At 42.7% G+C, this 16,334-nt stretch overlaps 1 protein-coding gene across 1 annotated transcript; it reads left to right on the top strand.

Moving 5' to 3' along the window:
• The first annotated feature begins 631 nt into the window (after nt 1–631).
• On the top strand, nt 632–14,678 carry RGCC (regulator of cell cycle). Its single transcript, XM_042806166.1, has 5 exons — nt 632–749; nt 920–1,102; nt 10,876–10,983; nt 12,465–12,527; nt 14,072–14,678. The coding sequence occupies exons 1-5, from the start codon at nt 713–715 to the stop codon at nt 14,077–14,079; spliced, it is 399 nt and encodes a 132-aa protein (XP_042662100.1). The 5' UTR covers nt 632–712; the 3' UTR covers nt 14,080–14,678.
• Nucleotides 14,679–16,334: the final 1,656 nt, after the last annotated feature.

The raw sequence follows: 16,334 nt of genomic DNA, 5'->3' as shown, positions 1-16,334 counted from the left end.
TCCTCTCCTCCTCGGGTCACCCCCCTCCCACGAACCATCCCAGTTGCCCCCACGACCGTGTTCACAGCTCGCTTACGGATCGAGCCGGGCCACAACCGCTGACAGACCTCGCCAGCCTGACGCGGGGCGACGGGGCGGGCGGCGAGGCCGATGATGGTGGCACGCCACTGCAAGCGTAAACCAAGCAAGGCGAGGCAGGCCGCTGCCTCTTCGTCCCGCTCTGTACCCACAGCCGCGGGGCCGGGTAAAGACGATCCCGCCCCGTGTTTTTGTGGGGTCCCCCATAAAAACACGTATCGTCCCCACGTGTCGTCCACCAGCCGCCCGGCGCGGGCACCCCGCGCCCCGAACCACAGAGCGCTGGGGGTCGGCAACCCGAAAACCAGCCAGAAGACGGCACGATGACGCCGCCGGGGTTGCCGCTCCGAGGGCAAGGGGCGATACTCCCCGCTTTGCGGTGGCGGGGAGCTGTCAGGAGGGATTGAAGTTGCCTGGGCGCCCCGAGCCTCCGGCCGAGCGACCGTGACGGCGATGGCGCCGGCACCGCGCACCTGCACCGCCCGGCCCCCCTCAGCGGGCAGGGCCGGGCCGGGCCGGGCCGCCTCCCCCTCCCTCCCTCCCGCTCCGCCTCAGCCCAACGGCCCGGGCGGGCTATAAAGGGCGGTGGCGGCGGGAGGCGGGGGCGGCAGCCGGGGCACCTCCGCCCGCCGCCATGAAGTCGCCTCAGGTCCAACGGCCGGCGGGTCCAGGTGGGAGCGGCGGGCTGAGGGCGGGGGCTCGGCGGGACCCTTTCCCCTTCCCCTTCCCTCCGCCGGGGCGGGAGGCGGGTGAGGGGAGAGGCGGCGGGTTTCCCCTCCGGGGGGGGGGGGGGGGGGGGGCGGGCAGCCGCCGGCGGGGCCCTCACGCTGCCGCCCGGCAGCTCTGGGGGAGGACGACAGCGGCGGGGACCTGGCGGAGGCGCTGGGGGAATTCGACGCGGTGCTGGCGGAGTTCTCCTGCCCCGCCGGCCGGCGCCGCTTCCACTACGGCGAGCACCTGGAGCGCATGAAGCGGCGGAGCAGCGCCAGCGTCAGCGACGGCAGCGGCCTCAGCGACTCGGAGAGTGAGTTGTCCGTCGGTCTGTCCGGGCGGGCCGGCTGTCCCCGGGGCCGTGCCCCGTCCCTGGGGGAGGGAGGGAAGGCAGGCAGGCAGAAGCGGGTGTTAAACCAGCACGGCGCCTCCTTGAGAGAGGTAAGGACCCGCGAGGGAGGAAACGCATCTCATCTCCTTTTTTAAAAAAAAAAAAAATGTCACATTTTCATTTACTTTTGGCGTTAGAAGTCACAAGGATGGTGAAGTCTGGGCCCCGCTGGTTTTATCCTCCCGACGTTGAACAGCAGAAGGGAGAGCGCGAGCTGGTGGAGGGAAGCGGCAGCAAAGCTGGCTTCGGAGCAGATAAGGCCAAAAAACCCAAAAAATTGCTCCAGCAGAAGGTCGAGCTGCCAGCCGGCTGCTGAAACACTGAGGCATCCTGGCATCCTAAAAAAAAAAAGTTGTTTCTTAGGTTATCAGGGACTGTCCACTGTATCTCATCAGCCAAAATATCAGCTGAGAGGGAGTGAACAGATGGAAACTCATCCAGGTTTCTGGTTTAGTGTTATCACTGTTTCAGAGGTGGTAATTTTAAGCTAACTTGCACCCAAGTATACTAGGTGTATACGAATGGTGCATACAGAACATAACACAAGAAGGGTGGGAAGCAGATGCTGACTCATGACCTGCTTTGAGCAAGGAAACACAGAATTGGAACTGATCTTTTTCCAGTTAACTTGGAAGAAGGTTTTACCCCTCTTGTTTTTTTGCTAGGCAGGGAGAGAATGTGTCTTTCCTTTTCTAGGCAGCGGGGCTGGAAACTGCTGTTCTCCTCGGGAGCAGTAAACTCAAGGGCTACTTTGTCACAAGTAATCTCTGCTAAAAACAAACTATACCCAGTTTTTTAGTTCTTGACTCTTCAGGGAACTTTATGAAGCTTATCTGTTTTTCAGCTATTTATAATAATTTCTGTTGTGCATCTTTATCAGTTCAGGGACTTACTGCATAGTTCTGTTGACTTAGTGCTAAAACATTAATATAATCTTCCTACTACTTAAACTGCGAGAGCCTAACTTCTCCATATTGTCAGAGCCCTTTCTTTCATCATCACGGATAGGATTCATTTAATTTCACTGACTGGTAATATTTTACCTGTTCTGAACTTGGATAACTTGCCTAGCCTTTGTGGTTTGTTTTTTTTTGTTTTTTTTTTTTTTTGTTTGTTTTTTTGGGGGGTTTTTTGTTTGTTTTTTGTTTTTTTTGGTGTGTTTTTTTGTTTGTTTTGTTTTTTGTTTTTGTTGTTTTTTTTTTCTTTCTTCTGTAGTCAGTGGAGATATGCAGAGCAAGATGCTGTTCTGCTGTTTCATAATGTAGTGGGTGAATCACTCCTTGTAGGTATCTGTTTCCCTCTGAGGAAAATTTGGAAATGCATGTCCAGTTCAGGCTGGGCATTAGCTTTTTGGATGGCTGAGGGTGTGTAAGGTGGGGTCTGCCTTTACTGAGTCAAGCTGATGAAGTATGTGAGCTGTGTTATAAATCTAAGTCTGTTATTAACTACAGCAGTACAGCCCTAGTGTTGTTATTTCTTGTGCAGCCTTCTGTATTGTAATATATTAACTTCTCGCATACTATCACTGCAAATGAGATGATTAAAATGATAGAGTGAAATAATCTACTGTTGAGAAAACCATGAAAATTCCCCCTCCACCAGTATCAGGAACTTATTCTTTCATGGATAAAGCCATCTGTAGTTGCTTAGCATATCTGATGTGGTTCAGAAAACTTAAATCTTGAGTACTGCTTAAAACTGCTCTGTTAGGATTCACAGGAGGGACCTTTGGAGAAAGATGATGGTGTTCTCTGGCAGGGCAGGAGGCCTGGTAAGAACTGCATGCTCCTGTAAATGCAGACCAGATCATCGGGAAGATCTGGAAAATAAAAATCTGTGTCACAAATCTGCACTGATTTAGGCTGAAGACACAGTTCCCGAGGATCTTTTATGAGGAACTTCTCAAGCTTCCAAATCCCATCCTGTGCTGCGGTTCTTCTCTTGGTGATGCATCATGTGAAAGGTGGCTTTGGAGAAATCAAAATTGCTGCCTTTGGACACTGGCACATACTGGACCAGGAAGGTGCACTAGGAGTGACCTGTTGGCATCCAACAGTGTCAGGTGTATGAGGATATGTTTAAGAAAAATGGAAAAATAGCCAGCTCTCCTTCTTTCTCAGAAAAGGCCCAGTAAAACACTTCTTCCTAAAGGCATCAGTCAGTGCAACTTCTTGTTTTGAAGTTAGAGTAAGATTGGAAAGACTTGCAGATTTATGAACAGCTCCTTTTATAAAACAGGCTTTAGTGTCTGATGTAATCCAGCTACACTCCCTACATCTATTTTAAGAATAGATGCAGGGAGTTTCCTTCTTACTCAGGCTCACTCTGTTCAAACTCAAGTTTTTTTCCGCTAGGTTCACAATTCCTTTGGTCTCTATTGATTAGTGCAAGTGTAGTGCTGAATTCGTGACCTTGCTATTTTCATGGTAATGCTTAAGTTAAACATCACTAAAGGACCAAGGAGAAACTGGGCTGAAAGAGCAAGTTCTGACAACACAAATCTGTAGCAATGCAAAAGAAATTCCAACAATATTATCTGCAGATAGCTTGAATGATCCTCTTGTTCGTGAAGACTTTATGCCTTTGCAAAATCTTGTTATCCAGTGCCAAGACTATTCCAAGTACACTTTTTCATGTATGTACAGAACAGTTCAGACTATCATATTTTAGTACTATCTCTTGTTTGTTGGTTAATCTAATCCTCCGAACTGATGTGGTGTGGCTGAAGGTTAGGCGTATGTATCTTTTGGCCACTCCTGCAGTGATATCTTTTGAGTCTAGGGTGGGACTGTAAGGGCAGGTAACACTTTAAACTGTTGGGCCTGTTTGTTTCAGGGGTCCTGAATCAGTCTTAAATTCAGCTTTATGAGATGCTAGTAATAAGTATCAAGTAGTTGAACAATACTGTTTAGTAGGGTGCGGGAAAAGCCTTTTCTCTCTTGGGGTTCCTGCCATGAGGATGAGCCCATTTAATTTAACAGAAATATTTACAAAAGATCTTTATCAGTAGTTGGTCCTGCAAGTACTGCTTTTAACCTTGAAACCCCCTCACGAGGGAGCTAGCTCCAAAAGTACTAATTGAAATTCTTATATTACATATTTCAGGCTCTTAAGAAAAAAATAAGAATTTGAAGACACTACTGTGGAAAATGGGCATGACAGTACTTGGCTGTCCCACATCTTGTTCTGTTATTTGACTAGATGACCTTTGGACGAGGTCTGTCTTGGCCGTGGTTAAGTATTGTATGTAACACAATGGACTCTAGACATTGCAGTGACAGAAAGGCTTGTATGTGCAGATGTTCACGATGATCTTAGTACTTGGCCCACAAGTGTTACATTAACCACAACAGCTGATTGGGTCAGTGCTGGAAACCATGATGCAACTCGTGAGCTACTCCAACAGACATTCTTGAGTTGCTGGACTGTGAGTGAGTACCAGTTACGTTTCAACTTGATGTATTCAGCCAAAAAGAATTATAACAGCTTTGTACTTTAGGTTATTAATCATGCTGAAATGTCGAAGTTGAGGGTTACCTTATAACTCTCTGCTATTTACAGCATATGTTTGTTATGATAAAATAGGATTTGTGTTAGTGTGCTGTGCTGGCAAGAACCACTAGTGTAGATGCAGCTATACTGATGAACTCTTACAGATATCATTTGCTTCTTGTGTGTTGGAATAAGCTTGCAAAGAAAAGTGCAGGCTTGCCTGTGTAAATTGCATGTCCACATGGTGCACTGTGGTAGTACAGTATATGGCAACGTCAGGACAGTCTTCCAAGTTTAGGCTCAGGATAATGAATAGAAAGTTGGACTTTGTGAGAGGCGATGAAGGGAAGCACTTTAACATTTCTTGTGCCAAAACGCCACCAAAAAGCTAAATGGTGATCTTTTGTTGCGCTCTCAGAAATGTTTCACACTTCTAGCTCTGGATGTGTTTTCTTGAGACAGGTTCAGCTTCCAGCCTCTGCAAAATAAATGCATCAGTTCAGTTCTTGCACTCATACAGCCTGAAGTGTATCTTCATAATTATTTTTAGGATTGTGGAAATGCTTTCTGACAAATACATCCTGGCTTTTAAACACAACAAAAGACCCTGAGTGCATCTAGAACTCTTAATTTTATAGTTTCAAAATCAAGCAGATGCAGGTTTACTAGGGGGTTGCACAATATCTGCTAGCACTCAGTGCCTGGTGTAGTGCAAGCATCCGTGGTTACTTGCCATGGATGTCTCCATGTGCTTGTGCAAATGTCTCCACTGTTTAGAGGTGAAGCTTAAGCCACTGTTAATAGTGCAGCCCTTGTCCTGAAAAGCCTGCATACATTTTCAGCCTTTTATAGAAAAGGTACAGAAAAAGGCAACAGAAATCACTAAAGAAATAAAATACTTCCTAAATGACTAAATAGATGGGGACTCTTAGTCCAAAGGCGAGATGACTTGGGTGGGGACAAGCTAGTCTTCCAGAAAATCCTCAGTGATACTAGGAAAGTGACTGCTACCTCACCCAGTATGAGGAAATCAAATTAAATCAGCATGTTTCAAAGAAATAAGAGGAGCTATTTCTTCTCATGGTGTATGGTTACACTGCAAAATACATTGCCTTAAGGTATCATGGATGTTAGAAGCTCTACATACTCAAAATACAAAATCACAGTGGGAGGGACAGGGCCATCGGGGACTGCTGTAGGTAAAGATGCTACTGCTGTCTCGTAAAAGATACAGATCTGTGCATTGCTAGGACTTGGAGTTTATCTTCAAAAAATGTATGGCTGCACTGTTCTCAAACTCGTCTATAGGCACCTGCTATGGATTATTATGAGAGAATGTGGGTTGGTCTTAGCAGCAAATCCCAGTCACATGATGAAGAGGAGAACGTTTTAGAGGTAGATTGTTTCTGAAAACTTCTAATGGCCTGTCTCTAACAAGGCAATACAATATTTGTAGTGAAAAAATGAAACAACACTCTCATGGAGAAATAACCTTTTATTAAATCATCTGAGAAATAACATTTTATGAAATTAGTGATACATTCAAAAGGAAGAAACCCCAGAAGTTTCAGGTGCAAAGGTTTCTCTCCAGGTATTTCAATTTGACGAGAAATGTGCTTTTTCATAAGATTTCCTGTTCTTACCTATCCAGCATACCTGTTTCACTTACTCTTTAGAAGGGAAGCATTAGTGAAGGGGAAGGTTGGAGCTGGAAGCACTGCCTCACAGATAGTAAGTGGTTGGAGAGTGGAAGGGCAAGCTTTGTATGTAATGAGAAGGCATGCTTGTACATCTGAGTTTCAGGCTGCCTAGATAACTTCCTTGTAACTATGTGATTTGAAATTTTAAATCGTGAAGTCTGGGCATGTAGATAGTGAAAAAGTGTGATTTTTGTGTCCGCATTGGAACAGATGTTTGTAACCTTGGTGAAAAAACACAAAAAATAAAGAATGCAGCCAAGTGTAACTGTGATTATGATAAAAATAAACACTGTTCTTGAGGACGGCAACATATGTATTGTGAAACAAGCTCTTTGCATCATGAATATTTCTCACTTCCACTATTGGCGTTAAATTCCTGATTTTAACTTTTTTATTATTTTAGCAAGTAGGCTGTGTTCTGACTAGGAATGAGTTATGCAGTCTGTTCATTAAATGCTGAACTGTTGTTTTATAATAAATTCATGGCTTGTAGAGACTTAAGTAGAATTTTAAAGCTCCTTTATGAAACTTTAGGGATGTGATTTTTTTTTTCTCTAAAACTTCCCACTGAAAACTGCAGTAAAAATTTTATCGACTCCAGTGCTCTTTAAAATTATATACTGAGCTATGGTACTAGAAAGAGCATAATATTAAAGAAGTCAGACAGCTGAACTTTTCCGTTGTCTGTTTTAAAACTAAGTTTGAGGTTTTCCTCCTTCAGTTAATTCCTGCCCAGAACCTCTCAGTTGCTCATTTCATGGGGACATTCTATATTTACATGGTATTGCTGTGGTTTTAATTTGTGGTTTAACCATATACTGGAACAGCAAAGGTCAATACTAACTACAGATTACTTTGCCAAAGTAAAATACACCCATATTTATTTCAACCCACTAATTTTGCAGCTGTTGGCTTAGTTTAACTCATGTAAGTCAACTCAGTAGCTTAAATCAAAGATTTTGAAGGTCTTTGTTTTTTAAGGAGTCAGTATTATAGAGCGCTTTTTAAAACAGCCAAAGGGGTATGGTTTATGCATGTGTGCAAGCAGTGGAATCAAAATACAAAGTGAAAAATAAGTAATGAATGATAAACTTGCATCACAGTGGGAGGGAAGGGGCTGGGTGAGGAAGGACAGCAGCAATGAGAGATCCTTGGCTTCAGCCTCTGGTTATTGGGTTGCAGGGGATGTTGCGTTTGTGTGGCAGTGGAATTCTTCCAGGGGCCACTGTTAGAGGTGAATGAACAAATCTTGGCTGTGGCAGCTGATAGAGAGCAAGGACTGAAGTGTCCTTTTCCCAGAGCTTTCTGCCCTACAGCCACATTTTGCCAAAAGGGATATTTTTGTGTGATGGGTGTTACAAGTATTATTTTTTTTTTAACAGTACATTGTAATCAGCAGTTATGACTCCACTGTCAAGGTCAATGGATTCCCCCTTCCCCAACCAGAATTTCTGCTGGTTGGTGGTATGCGTAAGCCACAGCCAAGTGTTAAAGTATGCTTTTGCTTTTTGATCAATTTTGATATTTTCCTGAAACTATTACTATTACAACCCATTAGAACATAACACTGTTTTGTGAAAACATTTCACCTTTTGAAACTGGGAATAAAACGTTCAAGTATTTAAAGCAACAGTTCTGTCATATTTTCTCTTTGCCCAGTTGTAAATATTTCCCAGTATGGGAAGGCTTGTGCAAGCCAGTATGGAATAACATTTTCTGGTTTCAGTATGTTGTGAGATGAGTGGTCAATACTTTCAACTGCTTATAGGAATATGGAGAGAAAACCACAGAAAGAATCAAAGGTGACTGCTAGCTCAGATGTGTACGTGGACATAAATAAGAAGAATTTTGTGAATAGCCTGAAGCCAATTGAAATGTATCATTAAAACTCTTGTAATTTGAGTTGCCCTCACAAGCATTCACAAAAAGAATGTTTTATTCCAGCCATATATAAGAGCATCTGGAGCTATGGATTTGGTGTATGAGGATTGGTTTGTAATATAAAATCCCAGCGTTGCTACATTTGGTGTCTGGATACTAGTAGTATAGACTCCACATTAAAGGTACACTCAGTTTTGTAGGTGTTTTTCTCTGGATTATTTTTTTATTAATTCAACAAACTCTAAAACACGAAACCATTTGGAAGCTCTTGCCTGGAAAGTGCTTGATCATCAGTCCGTTCTATCAGTGTTTCGGTGAGTTGTACTCTGAGCTACAGAACTGTTTGTGTGAGGTGTTAGGCGTTATTTTTCTTTTTTTTGTGGTGGTAGGTTTTGTCCTGAGCAGCTAGAGTTTTCCATTCGAAGTTTCTTGGTCACTAGAGTTTGCATCTTGGCCGAAGAGAAGTGTGGTTTTAGTAGGAAGTTGGTCCATAAACTGACTTCAGGAGGAAATTTCTCATACCTTTAACTGTTACTTTCAGTCCATTAATGTGGAAGGTTCATACTGTATAGTACAACATTGACACACGTCATTGCAGAGCAGTGTCAGATTGTGTGACCCCTCCACCCCCCCCTTAGTTTTTTTTTTTTACGTTTTGAGGAGCTACTTCTAAAGCAGCTTATTTTCCCACTTTTCTATCTAAAATTATCTCAATTCTGCATTATATTCATCAAATATTTCTTATATCTGAAGTTCCAAGTAGATTGGTTTTGATCTGCTTAGGTTTAGAGAGAACAGGCACTTGAGAATGAAGATAAAGAAATTACAATGAAAAGCTAGCACGAAGAAGCATATCCCTCTTTCCAAACAAGAAATATCAACTGGTGGCTGATTTGGGCAAGCAGCAGTCCCAGGTAACAGATATCAGTCACATCATTGCTCACGTTTTACACAGTGCTGTGGGTAGCATGTGTGTTTGCTGGAACAGGATCGGAGATGATTGCAGAGTGAACTGTGAAAGGTACAGTACTGTGGTAGGCCAGCATGCATGGGAAAGAAGGAAATATTCCAGGTTGAAGCTTCTCACACAAGCCTCTTCAGCGCGTATCGCAGCAGAGGTGGGCTCGAAAGCTGGCACAGAAGAAACTAATAGACCATCAGCCTACGGCTGAGGAAGCATCTGACAGGCTCAGCAGCTGCAGTTGTCTGTGCCCGTGTGCTCCTGTGGAAGGTGGCTTTATGCTGGTAAGGACAGCAGGCTAGGGGAGGTGGGGTGTGGACACAAGTTCTTCTTCCCGACGATGGGGGAACTTACGGTGGAGGAGCAGTCTGCTGGAGGATGGTCTCTGCATTTGGTATCTGCAAGCATCATGGCAGTGTTCAGTGGAGGTGCAGATGTGCAGATCTTGGCAAGCCAAGCTGTGGTCCTGCCCCCTTTTGCTAATTTAGCAAGACACCCTTAATTTAACGAAGGCGGTTATCTCCTGGCATAGAAAACGGGACAGGAGTCCAAGGAAGTGTGACAAATACGACTTGTTGGGACTTAATTCTGCAGTGTAACAACCTCCTAGGTTGGGGCTCCAAGGACAAATGCAATGTGTGCTGCGGGGAGGCCAAATTGCTGGCCTTGATGGCAAGCACTGGTAGTCACCACCCCATATAATGACACATACATTAATTTCCTAGGAAATGTGCCAGATAAATGGAGACCATTGACATTTTCATATTACAATGGATTCTTTTTGTAGAACTACAGTTTTCAGGTCACTGGCTCAAAACTGCAGGAACTAACAGTTTTAGTCTCTAACATAATGACAATTCCTCCTTCCAGTGGAGCCATGACTGATGCTTTGTGTGCACTGCACATCATGGAACTCTTTTTATGAAAAGAGACAAGATAAAGGTCATTTTTAGATACTTTTGGAACTTAAGGCCTTGTCTAAAATCCAAGAATATCAGAATGGTATTGGAACCTTTCCCATTGCTTTTCAGGGCATATAAAGCTTTCTTTGAAAGATCACCTAAAATAAGATTGCAGAACATCTTGTGTACAGATGTACTACATCATGAACTCCAGAGAGTTACAGAATAAAAGAAAATTAAAAGATGCCATACCATTTATTTAGTATGCAAGACCTAAAGCAGCAGAGTAATGTATGGAGAAATGGGTGAGTGTGCTTCAGGGATGAGGACAACACTGAATATATTCTCCATTCTAGGGGACTGTCCTTGTCCTAGAGTTTTTTTATTCAGCTTTATTAATAGCTTTTGAAAAGTTCAGGTAACCCGAATTCCCCAGAATGTTGTGAATTAGGCAGGTGATACCAGGCCTGATTTAGTGGATGTGGGACAATTGCCATTCCTGTAATATTTTCCAAATGCAGGGGAAGCTGACGCTTTTCTTACTGGGGCTGAGGATTGGGCCTAGGACTGTTTGCTGTTTAGCAGTGGGTGTGGGAACTACAGCTTTCACACAACAGATGATTTATCCCTCTCTGGTTTTGAGGTCTGTAAATTTGAGTTCTTTGAAGCCCATATAGGAAAGGCCCCATTTCTGGTTTTAATTCTATTGCAAAATTGCAGAAGGTGTTAGTTTTACTTTATAATGTAACTTTTTTACAGGTGCAGATTCACTCTACAGAAATAGCTTCAGCCTCAGTGATGAAAAGCTTAACTCTCCAACTGCATCTACTCCAAGCTTGCCATCTCCATCAGTAACTCCATGTAAAGGTACACTTAATTTTAACTGTTGGCATTTCTTCCTAGTTCTTGACTACATAGGCAGCTTTCTGTGAGCCAGGACTCACATGCATGCATTAGCTTTTATTTTTTTTATGACAACAAAACTAAGGGTTATTGTTGAGCATACTCCAGGCTCAAACATTATTGTCTTGATTATAAACAGCAATAGCACACTGCATCTATACTTCTTGGCAGGTGACCCGGCCATTCTTTTGGTTTTGAGGCACCGAGCTAAAGAAAATTAGGTTTTTTGGGTGATGAGGAATCATAGTGCTACTTACAGAATGCTTCACTTAAGAATTAACCTGTTACTTCTTGCTGAAGCAACTAAGTAGCTTAAGTGTCCCATCTATATACAGAAATACTTAGCCTGAACTCAGGGGTGCAGTAGGTGACTCCTCGGAGGCCATATGCTGCCATTCAAGTTAACACAATTGCTCAGATCCGTATAGACCTTGCACTGCTGATACAACCCCTGTATTAATAATCCCTTCCTCCTTTGTAGTTGTGGCTTCTGTCTTGAGCTGATCTAACTCTCCAGGAGCTCATTTCACTCAGGTTAACTTAGCTTAGCTTTGAAGTAGACATATCAATAAACGAACATAGGTACTACACAGTGCTTTTGTTACACCTCGTCTTCAGATGCATGCTGAAGAGCTTTTCATGCTTTTGTGTCTTTTCCAAAGTGACCAGTCACAAAAGACCAAGTTAAATGCTTTCTTTCTAATTAGCATTATACGAGGGTGAAATAATGAGTAATAGTTAATAAGAAGTAGCAAAAAAGTTCAATTAAACTGTCAGGAAATACTTGTCAAGGAATTACACTAAAGGTCAAGATGCTCTTCCTGATGAGACAGAAATAGAGTTGGAACTGGCTTGGAATAGATCACAGAAGTGAGATAAGGAAGCCACTTGGAGTAAAACTAGATAGAATGCAACCAGTGGTGTTCTCAGGAGTGGAAACTTCAGTGGATGTTTGGACCCAAATTTATAGTGTATGGACCAAGACCAAAGGATCTGACATCACAGCAAACCAGTGACACTGACATGTCTTAAGAGACTTTAGATTTGGGTAGGACTAGGAAGTAACGGCGTGGGGTTTGATTAGGGCCATGAATGCAATATCTGAATAGGAGCAGTAAGGAAGACCCTCACAGTAGCAAAGACATGGATTAGTTGACACACAGCTTTTTTTTCTTCACTTCAACTTCTGCTTTTTAAGGAAACTAATCAGAGGATTGCTTTGATTCTGCCAAATGGGAAACTATAAAAACTAGAATTTTAATTCAGTCTCCCCTTTTTTCTAAGAACGCATTTGGACATTGCAGCAACGTTATTGAGCTTCCCTAAATATAATCCACAGCACGTTTGATGCCACTGAAAATGATTTGGGGGTTCATGTGATTCTAGTGTTTCTTTTGGCTAGAGAAATCAATCATGACTAAGCAATATTGACTCCTATTTTGCAGCTAAGCTTGGCGACACAAAAGAACTGGAAGACTTCATTGCTGATCTTGACAGGACACTAGCAAGTAAGTAGATTTTTTTTTTTTTTTTTTTAAGTAGTCTGCATCTCGGTACTGTCAGAGAGTGAAGAAGGCCAATGTATGGGGGGAGAGGGAAGGATAACAATAGTTTTATGTAACATGGCTTAATTTTAGTTTGCTAGACCTACGGATCATTATGTGGATAAGAAGGTAAAATAGATTAAATTCCGGTCTTTGCCTGAATTTTCAAGGTATACAGTTTAGCTTGTCTGACAAAGGCTACTCCAGTGAACCCCTGTCCCTAGCTCTGAGGCAGCTGCAATTCACCCTCCTTGACAGTGATCAAGTAAACATCACTTTCTTAAATACTCAAAACTCAGCTAAAAAGTGAGGGGTTTTTTTTCTTCATTGTAAAGCTAAGTCACTGAAGGAATAACTGTAGATGAAGGAAACCTTTTTATTCTAAACTTTGCTTTATGAAGCAATTAAGGAGCAGATATCTGTATCTACTGACATGGATTAAGTGTCAAAATCCTGTTTGTGCCTGTCTTTACAAGGACTGGAATTTAGATCACTTTTTCTGACACCTTCCTATTCCCAACTATGTACTCTGTCTATTCTTTCTGCATCTTGCTGTGCTGTTACAGACATGATACTGTTGTTTGGTTTTGTTTTTTTTTTAGGGAACCAGACTATAGAGCCCAAAACAACAAATTATAGAACTAGACCTAAATAGTAGCATGGACAACCCCAACCCCTCCCCGCCACTAAACTGTGAACTGAGAGTTTCTTGTATTCATTAGGTATTTTCCCTTCCCTGTAATTCTTGAAGCCTTGGCCATCTGCCTTGGACTTAAGACAGCTGCCCTTGTGAGCTTCCTACTTCCTGGTCATCTTACTTGTATCTTAATCCTGGTTTCACTTCTCTTACTTAAATCATATTTCTAGTTTCCTGACTTCTGTCATGGATGTATGCTTGAGCTAACTGCATCTTTAGCGCTGAAGCCTAGCTGACTGCTCTTCTGAAAAAACTTACCAGTTTTTGAAGGTTTTGTAGAACAACGAAACAGCCTGTGTGGCAGCTAACTCCTAGGGGACTGCCTATAGTATATAGGTTTCATTGTCCTCTTGCAAGGCACACTGAAGGTGAGGTCAGGGATTGCCACCTGTAGTGGGTTTTGTTTTGGTTTGTTTTTTTGTCCCAACTAAGCAAAACGCCAGTGATTTATTTCATCAGTCTTGTTTCTTACAGTGATACACTATCTTTATCCTGCATGGAAATTCTGAGGAAAAAGTCTGACTTCCATCTGGCATTTATCATCATATTTTTGAGGAGTTGTATTTATATGCTTGAAATTACACAGAACTTTGTACAGATGCCTTTTCAAGCATAATGCACTTGCTAGAACAGTAATTGCCTTAAATTTTTCACACTAACCTCTTGGCTCTCATGTTAATTAAAAAAAGGCATCATTTTGGCCTGTCGGGCAGTCTGGCAAGCTGGGCATAGATAGGGTGTCTGGTGTGTCAACAACATACAATCTTATTTAATATAGAACTTAATGATCTTTCTTGTTTTGTATTTTCAGGTATGTGAAACGACTGTTTGGCATTGTGCTTGCCTAGGAATGTCCTCTGAAGGATAAGTGACATCAGTCACTAAGAACTGCTGCCCTTGTCTGATAACTTTGCTACCTAAAATATTCACCTTCTGAACATAACCTTTGTAAACTCCTACAAGTATTTAACTGGCAACATCAGTTTTGTTACTTTGCAGCAGATGGAATAAGATAACTTAAGTGTTACAGCTGTATTTAGCTTTAAAATATAGCTTGAATTTTAATTTAAAGTTGCTTTTATGAAAATATATTTGTAATTTTATATAGTCGAGAACTTTTAATGCTTTTTTCCATTATAATATATTTTTGTATGCAAATAAACCCTGAACTGGAATCCAGATGTCTGAAAGCTTCCTATGAACATATGAACTCTGAAACATAAGTACAAATTAAGCTCTTATTGAAAACATCAAGCTTTAAAATATCCGATAAGGGTGTATTTCCTCTTAGGCAAAATGTGCTATGCTGGCTGCATGTGGAATTTCATATTTCTCTTTTCAAATTGCTTAAATAAGAGAATTTTGTACTATGTAAAATTAATACAACCAGGAAAATAATAAAATTGGTCAAACTGTTACTTCAGATTTGCTTTAATACAAATGAAATAACACAGACTTAGTACAGGTTTGAACGATAACACTGATGTAAAAGTTAGCTTCAAACCTGATGTAAAAGCTAGCTTTAAAATTACATACTGTTCTACATGAAGTACTAATTGGGAGGTCAGATGTTCAGGCCCACAGGTTTAAAGGTCTGGAGATCCTGTAGCACCAAGAAAATAATTCAGTGTCTGGATGTTTCTGATACCAGATCCTTGGGTCCAAAACAGTCCACCACTCTAAAAGCACTTCCTGGCCATCAGTGTTACTCTGGAAGGTGAACCTGATTCTTTCCATGTGCGTTGGGTGCTGGAGATTTCATCATGTGAGCTCTCCTCCAGCGGCTGCCGGCATTACGTGTGGCTCCGCTCTCTGAGCTGTTCAGACCAAGTGAGCTGGGCTTGTTTGAACTCCAGGTCCTATTTTGACCAAAGCAAGCTAGTGAGCAGTTACATGAATGATTCCGATATTGTGCCCCCTTAGTCTGTTACCATCTTTGAGTGTGTCTGTGCCTGTGGCACAGCTACCAGCCAGTTGATTAGGGGCCTTAAAGGGGGGATTTACACCTGCCTTCTGCAGTTGGGGCAAGTCTTCTGTGTATTTGCTGGCTGGAACACCATGAGGATGATGCAAATCCATCTTCCCTGCTTTAGAGATCCTAAAAATTGACCAAAAACATTTGGGTCTTATTGAATACCATATGATTTATTTCAGTTTTATTCATTGTTAAGAAAATGAAATTCTGAACTGGGTACGTTTTAATCAGTCTGAAACAGCCTTGATGTGGTTCTGTGGGGTTTTTTCCATTCTTTTAGGCAGAAAGGCAATGTAAGATGGTGGAGCATTTTTCTGAAGAGGAACTCCCTTCAGTGTCTCCTGTTGCAGCTTCAGTTGGTAAATTGTCCCACAGAATAGAAATGAACTGATCTAGGAGGCTGAAGTTTCGTGTTGCTGTAGGTTAACTACACAGTCCATGAAGGAAGGTGGGATGGTTCAAGTCTGAGAGTGATGTGCTCTGGGACCTTCTCGGAGGCTCCTGCACAGCAGAAAACCCATTTTGAGCAGCAAGGGAGTCTCTGCCTTTGCCAGAGCACTATGGAAATTCTCTGCCACTATACTATAAACACAGAGGAGAAAATCCTCCTTCTGCCTGCCTCTAGGAAGCTGAGCCTGGTCCTTCTCCCCTGCCCCGCAGGCAAAGGGCTGTGTTGCTGTGCGAAGCCAGTGTCTTCTGGCAGGAGCTGAGGGAAGGGGAACCGGGACTGCAGAGACAAGCTCGTGCTTTTCTTTTAAGAAACACCATTAGCATGAGGCACGTTGTTAAAGCTGCTTAAACAGCGGCAGCAGTTTGGGCTGTTTTTCTACGTTTGAGTGCTCTTTGGTAGAGTGAACAACGGAGCGGTGGTGAATGGTGGATGTTACCATCCTGAAGGTAGATATATGCTGACTGAGTGTGTGTTAAATAAGCCCCGGGTTTCAGAGGAGGCCACCTCAAGCGATGGCGAGGTGGGGGGAGACAGACAGCTGTTTGCAGCTCCATTCCTCAGGTCATTTGGTTTGTGACATTGGGCATGAGTTTTCCACTTTCCCTCTGCATATTCAGTTGTCGCTCGATCCCTTTGAACACTTTGGGC

This window comes from Tyto alba, unplaced genomic scaffold (genome assembly GCF_018691265.1).
Source record: "Tyto alba isolate M040663 unplaced genomic scaffold, T.alba_DEE_v4.0 Super-Scaffold_45, whole genome shotgun sequence".
Taxonomy (NCBI): Eukaryota; Metazoa; Chordata; class Aves; order Strigiformes; family Tytonidae; genus Tyto; species Tyto alba.
This window is presented reverse-complemented; position numbering and strand designations above follow the sequence as displayed.